The following is a 14,422-nucleotide window of genomic DNA, read 5'->3' as shown; positions in this document are numbered from 1 at the left end:
TTGAATCGGTCGTATGATTACAACTTCATACAAGCAGCAATCAGCGTCATTCACGAGATTCAGCACAACTGTGACTATATAATCAGCAGTGTCGCAGTTACTTGCATGGGCGGCCGGAAACCGATTGAATAATTTGGGTCGATCTTATGTCACATAGGCAGCCACAGTCTGAATGAACTTGAAGGAGCACTGAGCTGTGCAAAATCGTGCATTAGAATTTAGTCTGTTCGTGCACAATCTTCAGATTCAACTTTTTGATCTGCCTGGCAAATCAGTAATCATATATATCAGTATGTGTATACGGGCATATATATATATATATATATATATATATATATGTGTGTGTGTGTGTGTGTGTGTGTGTGTGTGTGTGTGTGTGTGTGTGTGTGTGTGTGTGTATATATATATAAAGAGAGAGAGAGAGAGGGAGATATGTGTGTGTGTGTGTGTGTGTGTGTGTGTGTGTGTGTCTCAGTGTGTGATTGTGTGTGTGTGTGTGTGTGTGTGTGTGTGTGTGTCAGTGTGTGTGTGTGTGTGTGTGTGTGTGTGTGTGTGTGCCGTGTGTGTCACGGTGTGTGTGTGTGTGTGTGTGTACTGTGTGTGTGTGTGTGTGTGTGTGTGTGTGTGCCGTGTGTGTCACGGTGTGTGTGTGTGTGTGTGTGTGTGTGTGTGTGTGTGTGTGTGTGTGTGTGTGATTGTGTGTGTGTGCCGTGTGTGTCACGGTGTGTGTGTGTGTCAGTGTGTGTGTGTGAGTGCGCGCGCGCGTGTGTGTGTGCCCGGAGTTTCTCGCATGCATTCTAATCCTCAGTAATGATGAATTATTGCCTGCTAGTACCTACAACACTGACGCGACACATTACATCACTTACTGATACCATTTCACTGATATCGATTGAAGAGCGCCGCGCGAACGCGCACTACTGCCGTATAGGCCAACTTCATGCACGTCCGTCAGTACCGTCAACACCACCGACTGACAATGACGCCTACTACACACTGTGACACACACGGTCGCACACACACTGATACACACACGGCACACTGACAACGTGACACACACACACACACACACACACACAAAACACACACACACACACTGACACACACACACACACACACACACACACACACACTGACATACACACACGGCACACACACACACACACACACACACACACACACACACACACACACACACCGTGACACACACACACACACACTCACACACACACACACACACTCACACACACACACACACACACACACACACACACAATGACACACACACACACACCGTGGCCGACACCGACACACACACACACACACACACACACACAGACGCACGCACGCACAGTGACCGGCACACCGTCACACACACACTGACACACTGCCGTCGGACACACACACACACACACACACACACACACACACACTGACACACACACACACACACTCACACACACACACACACACACACACACTGACACACACACACACACACACACTGACACACACACACACACACACTCACACACACACACACACACACACCGTCACACACACACACACGCACACACACACACACACACACACACCGTGACACACACACACACACACACACACACACACACACACACACACACACACACACACACACACACACACACACACACACACACACACACAATGACACACACACACACACACCGTGGCCGACACCGACACACACACACCGGCACACACACACACACACACAGAGGACGTGTGCGCGCGCACACGCAGTGTCATCACTGAAACTTGAAGAAAACATAATCTAAAGCATTCAAGAAAAATAAGAGATATACCAACTGCGCCAAGATATTTCCACATTGTATGTGGTGGTGATCAGTAACATGTACTGATCTTCAAAAAGTCATGTCACTGTAAGTAGCCGGAGTGACGAGAGATAACAGTGCCCGTGTGTGTGTGTGTGTGTGTGTGTGTGTGTGTGTGTGTGTGTGAGAGAGAGAGAGAGAGAGAGAGAGAGTGTGTGGCAACTAAGCATAATGTCGATGACTGAATGGCGCTGAACAAGCATAAACATGCACGGAGGCAGGCAAGGCCGAACTAGCTGGTTGTGTTTATGCAAAGGTCAAGTATCTGCTCTTTCTCAAAATTTTAATTTGAATGTGGTGTTGCGCAGATGGAGCAGTCCGCACGTTTTAACACCTCCTTGAAACTGAAACTGAAACATGCAGCTTTCCAAATCACCAAACGAACCGGAAGTATTCAAATAGTCCCATGATTCCGTTCGCTAGCGCATTCTTTGACAACAATCATGGCGCAGGTGGCACAGCCTGACTACGACAAGCCGGACGATGCCGGGGAAGTCAGAGTGAAAATTATCTGTCTAGGGGATAGTGCTGTAGGAAAATCCAAGTGAGTCTGGTTTTGTTTTTTCAATGTTAGTTTACTGTGCATAGTCCTTTATTAAAGTGCCTCTTTTTTTCTTCTTCACCCAACTGTCAACTGAGTCTTTCTCTCTCCCTCTGTGTGTGTGTGTGTGTGTGTGTGTGTGTGTGTTATCAATCCAAGCAACAATTTTGGGTTTATCACTTCTGTTGAAACACAGTGAAAGGACAAAAAGAATATAAGAGAAGGCCATTGAAATGTTGGTTGAAGTTTTACTTTTAGCCAGGAAAGTTATGTGCACTAGTGCAGACACATTCATCAGCCAAAATTTGTCAACAGTCTTATAAATTACGATTGCAAGACTGATTGTTTCCATCTTCAAATTACATGTTCATAAAAGTTCAAATGTATTATCTCTGCGATCAAACTGAACGCCAAGGAAACATTTTTTTCTTGCTTGTGTGAATCTATTACATTTGCATTTATAAGTCATTAAGTGTGTGTGTGTGTGTGTGTGTGTGTGTGTGTGTGTGTGTGTGTGTGTGTAATATATACATTGTTTTGTTTCAGGTTGGTGGAGAGATTTCTGATGGATGGATAGTATCCTTGTACAATTGCTAGCAGTGTGATTGAATACCACATGTCAGGAATTGTCAATAATAATCATTAACTGATTTTTTGTATCAAAATTTACATTTGTGATGGTATTGCATTAAAATTTAGAAGAAGCTGTTAGATATATTTGAAAGCGAATAGATGAACTATGTTACTTCACAAATGCTATGTTCTAACCATTAGATTTTGTGTTGGTACAGTGACTTTATTTAGGATTGTAAAAATCATCTTAACTGCTATACCCAGTCTGCACTTGGTGTTGATTATATATATTTCTGTCATGTACATATTTCATTTCAAGCAAGAGAAGATGATAATTAGAAATAGTTTTAGCAAGCAAAACACTGAATTAGAAATAGTTCTAGCAAGCAAAGCACTGAAGGAAAATATGTATTTCCTGTATATCTTGGTAATTTCCTTGTAAATATAACTAATGTGTAAAGTTGTATAATTCTCCCCCCACCCTACCCCCCACCCCACCCCCCGACCCCCAAGAAAGCTTACATTTGCAAGCCTTGAGATGTGTGCTGGACTGTACTACTCTTGAGTCTGATACCTAGGTAGCAGGAGATATTATTCACTGTGAACCCTATGATTGGCATAAACTGCCCGTTCTGTGGTAATATTTGTATTTTATTACTTTCTGTCTGAACAGATTTGTCTGTATTAAATTTGGACATTGCTTTTTAACAGGCCACCACCATGTGATAATAAATATGCCTGACTGGTGTTAATACTAGGCATATTTTGTAGTATAATTATTACTTTTATTATTATGATAATAATTTGTTTATTTTTAATCTGTTGGGAAGAAATAAAGCAGAACAACTGTTGACTCCAGCACAGCCTGGTTATATTGCAAATATGTCGCAAGTTCATTGGTTGCACTCAGTAAATTATATATCTCTCATGAGTGCTGTGCTGTATTAATTTATATGATTAGCTGATGGCTCGAGCAGATGTGAAAAGAGGATGAGTAGATTTATAGAGCTCTGTTTTCTTACCAACATAAAGAAAGGATGTTGTAAACTTGTACAGTATTTCTGAGGCAGTCAGCAGAAAATAATCATTGTTGCTACAATGCCCTGTTCTGTTGTTTGTAAAACCTTAACCCTGTTGCCAGCAAACCTCAGCAGTTGTCCACCTATGCACTGACACTGTTCAACCACAAGACAGAAATTAATGGCCAAAAGGTGTCAGTAGGTGAGTGATCATATTTATGGAAAATTACTGGGAAGAAAAAAGTTTTTGCCCTTTGTGTGTGATGGTGTTAATGTATCATGTGTGTGCATGTGTTATCAGTTCTGTGTCACTCACTTTGTATTGTGTTGTATTACTTTTTGTCATAACAGATTTCTCTCCGTGAAATTCAGGCTGTTCTCACGGGAGAGCTCATCACTGCAGTACAACTCTACCCTTTCATCTATTCTGTCTACTAGAGTATAAAATTTGCTTACACAATGTCATTATCCATTTGGATTTTTATACATAATTTGGCAGGGAACAACCTTTCTGTTGGTGTGGGTCAGTTAATGTGCACTAAATGCATGCTGCACATGGGACCTCCTTTCATTGTTGCATCTGAATGACTAGCACCCAGACCACCACTTAAGTCTAGTGCATATTAAACTAAGGTAGTAAAAATCCTGGTCTACACATGGGACTGGAACATTTGACCACTTGCTTCCTAATCATGCTCATTACCTCTAGGCCACCACTCTTTTTGGTGTGACTGACTGTATGTGCATTTATTTATATTTGTATCAGTGCATGTCACGATCACTGTCTGAGTTGGTGGGCCCTGTTCCTGTTTGTGGGTTGTACGACTTCATCAGCTGTCAAGCCTGGTCCACTCTTCATATCTTTTCTGTGACACAGGCATTTTTATACATTTTCATGTTTGTGGATGACCTGAAATTCTGCATTTGGTGTACCAGGGAAAGTAAAATCTGCTTACCTAGATAACTAAAAATGAGGAAAAATGTATACTTTTTATGTGCTACTCTTGTGAGCAAAGTGTGATTGTTATTAGTATTGTATTGTATTGTAACTTGTATGTGTGATTGTTATTACTATTAAGAAGGCATATTGATAGCCTTTTACTTAAGTTTTGAAATATTTTGTTGTTTATAATTCTACTTGCAAGGAAGATGTGTATAAGTAGTTCTAGACTGCTTTAAGTGTCAAATGTTTCAGTGTGCACATACTTATTATAATTAGCTGTAGAGCTTGTGGAGAGAGAGGGGATTGAGTGAGTAAAGGAGACACAGAGAGAGAGTGAGAGGGTGTGTGTGTGTATATTATTTAAAAATATGAGAAGAAAAAAAAGAAAGAAAAAACAGAAAGGAGAAAAATGATGGTGGAAGGAACCAAAAAAAAAAAAAAAAAAAAAAAAAGACAAAAAAGAAAAAAAAAGAAAAAAGAAAAAAAGATAAAAGACAAAAAAACAACAACAAGAAAAAAAAGAAAGAACCTTCTACTGTTCTAGGGATGCTGAAACTATCCTGCTCATTTGCAGAACTTTTAGGCATCCACTGATTTCTCCTATTTCAAAAAGAAAAAGAAAAAAGTCAGATGTTTTTCTTTACCTGTTTTCACATGATGATGTGATGACTTTGGTCAGATTTCTGGGACACGGCGGGACAGGAACGCTTCAACAACATGCACCCGTCTTACTACCATCAGGCGCATGCATGCATTCTGGTAATGACTGGTGTTTTTGTATTTACTTTTTTTTTTGGTTTATTTTGTTTTATTTCGTTTTATGTTAAAATGTTTTACATATCAACCTAGGGATGGCTCACAAGGCCTGACTAGTGTGTTGGGCTCATACAAAAGTTAGGCATCAGCTTTTTTTTGTTTTTGTTTTTTTTCTCCAAAAGCAGATGTTTTGTATAAAAAGGCATCTGCTTTTTTATCTTTTTTTTTTTTTTTCTCCAAAAGCAGATGTCTTGTATATATAGGCATCTGCTGTTTTTTTTTCTCTTTTTTTCTCCAAAAGCAGATGTAGTGTGTGTGTGTGTGTGTGTGTGTGTGTGTGTGTGTGTGTGTATGCACACTTTGATACTTCCTTGAAATTAAATGAACTGATTTGTTATCTGATTGGGTGTTGTGTGTGTGTCTGTGTGTTGTATGGGTATTTGTGTTCTTATTGGGTTTCTTTCTTTGGCTTGAGTGGTAAGAGTGAAGAGTAAGTTTTTTACTTGCTGTGAATGTTATTGCAGTATTGAATAGCATTTAACTTCCTAAGCAGAGTGACTTACTGTTGTGAAAAAAGAATCATAATTGATGCTAACCCTGACCATATTGTATGACTGTGTTTCAACTACTGGTGGTTTGGTCTCTGTCTGTCTGTCTCTAAAGTCTCATTCTCTCTGTTACTCAGAACTTTGAAATGGCTTTTGAAACAATCTAAAACAGCATTGCTATACAAAAGTTTCTTCTGTGGTGGCAGAGTCTGTGATGTGTTTGTGTGTACATGGGTGTGTGCTTTTATGCGTGACCTTCAGCTTGACATGTAATCCGATGGTGTGATTTTGTGTATTCAAACATGTGAGCGTCGGTTGTTGTTGACTTGTTGCTCTGTTGTTGTTTGGGCAGGCGTTTGATTGTACGAGAAAAGTCACGTACAAGAACATGCCCAACTGGTTGAAAGAGCTGAGGGAGTACAGGCCAGAAATACCATGCCTTTGTGCCGCAAACAAGATAGATGGTGAGCTATGCTGAAGAGAATTAAGTCAGGGCTTCTGGTGTCACATAAAAATATGCATCCATGACACTTTGAAAATGGAATGTACACACTGCATGTCCATCTAGCAGGTCTCTGAGACATTCCAAACATTTCAAGATAAACACATAAGAAGAGTGAAAATAATTCATATTGGTGCTTGTCTGATGCCAGGGTCAGTTGCTACAAAGAAGAGTTACATTCCATCAGGTCTCTGAGTTGTTCCAAACATTTCAAGAACTTACACATAAAAAGAGTGAAAATTACACATAAAAAGAGTGAAAATCACAAACATTGGTTCTTGGCTGAAACCAGGATCGGTTGCTACAAGTACAAAGAAGAGTTATATCCCTTCGCCACTCCTTGGCCCAGAAACTTCAACAATTATGACAAGAAGCCTAAGGTCTGACTGCCTTTGAATGCGTGTAACAATGCAGATCTGATCAGTATGTGCAGCATCAGAGTGACACTCTGAAGGTAGCCTGGAAACCCCCTGGAGTAAAAGTAAGAGGTCCCTGGGATCCCCCAAGATGTCTAACATATCACAGAAGCTCTGAAAGTTACTAACAGTGAGGGGTAGGTGTGTGGCACGGTAGTCGCTAGGTTTTGCACTCTTCATTTTTAAACTTGAACTGATTTTCGTCCTTACAGGTCAGGGAATGTTTTCTTGAATTTCCTATAGACCTGTTTGTTACTGTGTTGTTACTGTGAATGGTGATAGATCATTCAGTCACTTAATTCTGTTTGTTTTTCAAATGTTGGAAAAAAGTTAACATGATGCTTAATTTCGTTTCATTATATCTATGTTGATGAAATCTTGTTAGCTGGTTTTTGTTTATCAGTAGCATGAGTTTCTCTATTTATTATTTATATTGATGAATTTTTGTTGTTTTGAATAATATTGATGCCACAAAGATTTTAAGTCCTTTTGATTCTTATCTTGTCATTGCTTTTTGTGGATGTGAGTTGTCACCCTTAAGTGAATGTTATAGTATTACATCTGGTGCCAATGATAGAATTACCTTGGACATATTTCTGTTTATTCCCTCTTGAAATGTCTACCAAAAATTATTTGAATGCAAAAGATGCTCTGAGCTGTTCAATTCCCTTTGTGGAAAAAACAAAACAAAAAACTTGCCATGTCTGTAAAGTACAATAAAATGGAATAGAAACAACTTTCCCCCCCATTTTTTAAGAAATAATTTCTGACACAAAACTTAACATATATCTACATATATATGTGACTCGGTCATATTTGTGGCATGTGATAATGTTTCTAATAATTGAAAGTGAAGAGGAAAGATGGAAAACAACAAAATTCTTTCCTTCTTTTAACCGCGCTGTGTATCTGTGACGTGCAGTGGACCCTTCAGTCACCAAGAAGAGTTTCAACTTTGCCAAAAAGCACAACATGCCCTTCTACTTTGTGTCTGCCTCTGACGGAACAAACGTGGTGAAGGTAACGTGGCTGCCATTAAATGTTAGAGGGAGACAGAACAGCAAAGTTGTACAGCTATAATATGCATGCATGCATGCATGCTCTCAAGGATACTCACACACAGACACACATGCAGTAAATTTATTTCTGAGGTTGAAAACTGATTGTGTGGGCGCCATAAGTGGGTGGTGGGGCATGGGTGCACCAAGTCTTTTTATTTTTAGCTTGTGAGTGAGTGAGTGAGTTTGACATGTTGAGCAGTTATGTGTCCCCTGTGTTTGTGGGGACATGCTGTGGCACAAATCAGATTGGTGTTGGACTTCTGATCCAGTCTACAATGTTGTGAGTGGGTACCTGACTTCAGCTGGGGAAAGTTAAGAGGCGGCAGGAGAGGACTGGGCCCTACTTTCCTGTGCCGAGCCATAGACACAGTGGATATGAGTTCACTGCCCCTGTGGCTGTAAAGGGCGATTGACCTTTGATCTTTCAAGTTCATATTTGTGACATGTTGAGAAGTTGTGTCCCATGTGTTTGTGAAGGGGACTGGGTGAGGAACAACACTGATGGTGCTGGCCTGTTGTTTGTTATGTTTTGTTAATTATTTTGACACTTTGTCTTTTGAAGCCCCCTTCTCAGTATGTTGACATCTTGCTGTGCTCAAAGATTCCCCCCTTTTATGCTCTTTTCCATGTTCTTTGTTGTTGTTTTTTGTGGTTTTCCTTTTCCTTCTCTCATCTCTTTCTGATTGTCTGCCTTGCTGGTCTATTCACTTGTATTCTTTTTCTAGCAGATGTTTGAATTTTGGGGGGATCTTTCCCTGGTCTTGATCATTGGCGGTCTTATTGTGCAGTATTCTTTTTTGCGCCTAGGATTTGAATTGCCTGCTGGGTTATTTTGGTTTTGTTTTTATATTTGATTTAGTATATAACTATATTATGTGTAGTTATTTTATGTTTGGATTGCTTTTTTTTTTTTTTTTTTTTTAATCCTCTGGTAAGAAATTGATGGATTGGTCTTCATCACAGATAGGCCCAGGTTGATGTGCATGAGTATGACTTCAATTGTACCTGATTTTCTTTTCTAGGTTCCCTTTATTTCAGGTTTCATGAATATCAGTGCATGATTGTTTTTAGCCCTTATATGTATGACCCTCACTGGGCTATAAGCATCAGTACTAATTAAGCAAATGTGTTGAAGAAAATGAACAACATGTATTTCTCCAGATTAACACACTGAATTGTGATAATCAAACTGTGTAATCTTTTTTTTTAAAACGAAAGCCACACTGTACATGAAAAGAAGAGAGAGAAAGAAAAGAAAAGAAAAGAAGGTAGCATAAGCGAAGCAGAAATCAGAAAGATTCTAATTCGAGTAATTCTCACAACGTGTTGATGTCTCACTTATTCACCAGATGTTTCGAGACGCCATCAAGGCGGCCACAAAATACAAGAGCAATCCCACGGATATCATGGATGAGATCATGCAGGAGCTAGAGGTCAGTGAATATCACTCTGCATGATGAATTGTGTTTCATTCATTCCCCCCCCCCCCCCCCCCCCCAATCATTTGCCTTCTAAGTGTTGTTTCCTTCACTGTGTTTTAATGTATGTACTTGTTTTGTCTATTTGCTGTAATTGCTTTTATTTCATTTTTACGTTATTGTCTTGCACAGATCAAGGATCGGCTGTCAAGGCCTTATTAGTATGTTGGGTTATGTGATCTGAAGGTCAGGCATCTGCCCTTTAAAAAAAAAAAAAAAAAAAAAAATTCTTCATAGCAGACATGGTATAGTGTATCTGGATCTGTCTGCATGCTCTGACATGTTTCTTGAAACTGAAACTGAAACTCATCATTTCTATTTACTGGGAAGGTGCAGATATTGGTGTGGACTGGACCACAGTCATGCAGAATGTGTGTGTGTGTTTACGTTCATAGATCATCTGATAAGTTAAAAATCTTTGAAGTCCCAAGGGCTCTTTACTATAATTGAAACTGCACGCAGGAAAAAATACAAAAAAAAAAAAGGGTGGCACTGTAGTATAGTGACGTGCTGTCCCTGGGGAGAGCAGTCCGAATTTCACACAGGGAAATCTGTTGTGATAAAAAGAAATACAAATGCAAAATACAAATATAATTCAGGGGGTCACTTGGATGCTGCGCATTGTAATCAAATCTGGATTGATACACGCATACGATGGCAGGCATGTCAGCAGTCTTCTAGTCATAATTGTCTAGGTTTCAGAGAAACAACTCCTCATCATAACAGACAATCAAGTGTCAGACTGAAGCTCCCATGCAGGATTTTCACTCTTTTTTGTGTGTTTTTTTTTTCCAGACATTTTTAGAACATCGCACAGACCAGTTTGATGAATATATATGCTGTGCATCCTTTTATGTTTTATAATACTTATGTTTTCTTCATGTTGTATTTTAATATAATTATAATTCATTCAATACATGATTTGCAAAATTATTTGATTCCCAGGTATTATTAATCCTGTAATATGGTGCTGAGATGTGGACTTTTGAGAGTGGTTGTGACATTGAAGTATATCTTTTTGCAGTGAAACATCTTTTGAATTTAAATTTTCGGACACCAAATGATTTTGGTTATGGTGAACTTGGAAGATGCCCAATTTATTTGAATATAATTATATGTGAAGTGTTTCAGCTATTGGTTAAAAGTGACATGGATGGATAATACTAGATTACATTACAGAGCATATAGATTACTCATGAATTTAGACAATGATGGTAAAAAGACATGGATTTTGAACATACATTAATGTTTGTGTACATTATAAGATTTACATATATATGGAGTAATCAGGGAGCACAAAATATTACTAGATTTTTTAAGCGATTCACACAAAGGATTATCGATTATAGGTGGCAGTATTGGCATGATCATATCCAGAGTAATGATAGACTTTAAGAATATAGGATGTTTAAGACTGCTAATCAAAGAGAACCTGATGTTTAAGACTAGTAATAATGTAGAACCTTACATTTTGATTGCTATATTTGATTGGTATGAATAGGTATGTTAAAAGCACATTTTCCATGCTTACATTTGGTTGTTTTCAGACATTGCTTGCCATTGCTTCAAATTCAATGACAAATGTTTGAGCAAAATGTTATGTTGGTTATATAATGAAAGTGAAGAAAATTAAATTCATTTCATGTTTTGCTGCCCTGTTCTCATGACCATGGGATAAAAGTGATCGATCCTAAATGTTATCACAACGCATGCATTACATTTAATTAACTCATGTCATCAAGAAATGAGAATGTCTTGTCTGATGTGGTTTTATTTATTTACAGAGCAGTGAGACGACTGAATATTTATTCAACATAGGATTCTCTATCAATGTTCACGCTAAATTTAGTATTGTGTATATTCTGTTTTAACAATGTGTATATTGTGTTATTACTCCCCATGGGACAGGGGCAGAAGCCTGATCTGAATAAAACATTCATATTCATATGCTCATTTTTCCTCCCCGTCTCTCTTTCAGAATTTTGAACTGGAGACAGGTGAGGACAAGGTGGGGGAGGAGGAGAAGGCAGCGCAGGCAGCAGGGGGAGACAACAAGGCCTCTTGAGAGCGGCTGTGTCCCTAGTCTTCATCGCATGCATCATCATCGTCGTCCCACAACACCGCCACATATCATCACTGTTTGCATCGCACAGGGTCGGGGGGTTTGCTTGCACCGTGTGTCGTCATCAGGGAAACAAACAGAAAAACAACAACAAAAAAACACAGGAGACTGGGTGATGTGTGTGTGTGTCGTTTGTCATAGGGGGGGAACTTGTTGTTTGTCGCTATTTGGGGTTTTTTTTGGGGTCATTTTGTGTGGACCAGACATTCCATGGAGATGATTCTGTGTCGTTTTGTTTTTTAAGGGATTATTTAGTTGGGTAGAAGTTAAGGATTAATACCACAACGTTTGTTTTTTGGGACAATTGTTTTCTTAGTTTGCTGCTGTCTGTTTTGTCACCTGTATGGACCAGATATTCCAGTATGATGATTCCTTTGCACTGTTATCAAGGGATTATTTAGGTGTTTTGTTGTTTGTGTTTAAAAAAAAAAGAAATATATATATACATATATATATTTAAGATTGAAGTCTCAACAGTTTGGCTGGACAAGAATTTGACCACTGCCATATATTGCACTTAGGGTCATGGTATATTTTAAGTAATCACATGTAATTTTATGGGGGAAAATGCTGACTGAGGAAAAAAAAATGACTGGGGGTGGGGGTTGTGGGGGGGATGGAAGGGTTGAAGAAGCTTCCTATTTGTGAAATATGCACCATTTTCATGAAATTTTGGTTGATATGGACTTCACTTATCAGTATATATTTAACCACTAGTAAAATATTTATTTTATCGTGATCTCTAACTTCCATTGAAATAGCTGACTCGCAGAGAAATCATGAATTCCTTATGGGCTTTTTAGATTTTTTTAAAATTTGGTATCTGATACAACCTCTTTTCTTCTTTTTTTCTGCAGTATTTAGAATATTTTGACAGAACAAAAAGCATTCAGAATGAAATTTGTTAATTTATGAGCATTATAATAAAACAGGTAGATTTTGTTAAGAGTATATGGGTCACAAATCAGATGGCAAAATGGGATTTGAATGGACTGGAAGTGACGTGTGCAAATGAGCAAATGATTCATCACAAAATGGATGATAGCTCTTGGGTTGTTTGATTTTTTTTTTCTATATTTTGACAGTCTGGTCACTGTAGTTTTCCCAGTATGATCGGGTGAAAGCAAGTGTGTTTGAAAGGTTGTGATATTTTCAAGGTGATTTCAGTACATATCAGACTGTTTGAAAGTGAACACTTTGGGGGTGGGTGCAGAGTGTGTGTTATAAAGGGACCTTGTGTGTGTGAAGTACTGCTGTGATATAATTGAACTGACGTGATTCATGATTTAATCAGTGTGGTTAGATATGTGTCTGTTTTTCTTGTTTTTTGTGGGTTTTTTGTTTTAAAGTTGTGACTGGAATGTTTAACAAGGATGCAAGTGACGGTTTGATATATTGAAATTTTGCACAAGTGGTGTGTTCGGTTTTGTGTTTGCTGACATTGTCTCCAGTTTCCAGTGGGGTTTAGTTTGTAGTTGATTGGCCATTTGTGTTTTAGTGGATAGATTTGAAGGAGTGGTAATTGGCAGTGGGAGAGGTGGGCGAGACACTTTATTTATTAACCCCTTGACTGCTGAACCGTAGTGAGTTGAGGTCAGTGTGGCATGTGTTTGAAAGGCACTGACTACTGCTACTTGTGTGCTGCATCAATGGTACTGTAATTGATTTTTGGTGATCAAAAGTAATGCAGTCCGAAGAAGAAGAAACCCAAATAAAAATTGGTGACTTGTTAACATTCTGACGTGTGAGCTCAGCATTATCTGACTGTGAGCTGACAGCCCTTCACTGATGAGCATTGCCTTCAGCAGCAGTCAGTGAGTTAATGGTAGATGTTATGCAGACTGATGATTTGTTGGGAGAACAGGGTCGGGATGTAATGTTTTTATTTTGTTGTTGTTTTTTGTTAGTCATAATGCTGCTTGCTTGTCATAGCAATGTTCCCAGCTTTAAATGATTCTGTGGATCGAGATATTTGGGGGTATAGAGTTGTTTGACGACCTATAGGCTGTCACCCTTAAAAGATCAAGTTGTTCAGGTCTTGGTTCGGTGAAAGTTGTGTTCTTGGAGGAGACGAGTTCTGGTGATATTTTGAGCGTACTGCAGTATAAAAGTTGATACTGCATGGATACTGTCTGGGCATAACCAGGATTAGTTTTTCCTTTTTATATAATTCTTTATTTATTGTTAGGAGTAATGTTGATTGTGACAAAAGCATCACTGCTGAATACACTCTATTCATTAAAACTCAAGGGAAAAAAGTGTGAAGAGAAAAATCACCACTCTTCTCCCCAACCTAAGTTGATAAAAACAGAGGTTCATATCTAAAAATGCTGTACAACAGTAGATGTAGTTGATACTGTGGCGCAGTATTACTTATCTAGTGGATATATATATATATAATGACTTTGCTGACAGAATTTATGTATTTATCTACCAGAAATTCTTGCTCACAGACTTTATCAGTTCATGTCACCATTATTTATAGATCAGTTTATGTCACCATTATTTATGGATCCAGAATACCTTTGAGGTGACTGATAAAAAGTCCATGTGAAATAGCCCAGTTGTAGTGATGCTGTTATAGTGCTA

General features: G+C 38.7%; 1 protein-coding gene across 1 annotated transcript; it reads left to right on the top strand.

Moving 5' to 3' along the window:
• Nucleotides 1-2,302: 2,302 nt before the first annotated feature.
• On the top strand, nucleotides 2,303-12,267 carry LOC143298133 (rab-like protein 2A). Its single transcript, XM_076610854.1, has 8 exons — nucleotides 2,303-2,418; nucleotides 2,962-2,991; nucleotides 4,130-4,209; nucleotides 5,630-5,709; nucleotides 6,607-6,718; nucleotides 8,095-8,192; nucleotides 9,583-9,666; nucleotides 11,690-12,267. Exons 1-8 carry the CDS (start codon nucleotides 2,318-2,320, stop codon nucleotides 11,774-11,776), a joined length of 672 nt encoding a protein of 223 aa, XP_076466969.1. The 5' UTR covers nucleotides 2,303-2,317; the 3' UTR covers nucleotides 11,777-12,267.
• Nucleotides 12,268-14,422: the final 2,155 nt, after the last annotated feature.

This window comes from Babylonia areolata, chromosome 23, assembly GCF_041734735.1.
Source record: "Babylonia areolata isolate BAREFJ2019XMU chromosome 23, ASM4173473v1, whole genome shotgun sequence".
Classification (NCBI taxonomy): domain Eukaryota; kingdom Metazoa; phylum Mollusca; class Gastropoda; order Neogastropoda; family Buccinidae; genus Babylonia; species Babylonia areolata.
Note: the sequence above shows the minus strand (reverse complement) of the source record. Positions and strands in the feature narration are given on the sequence as shown.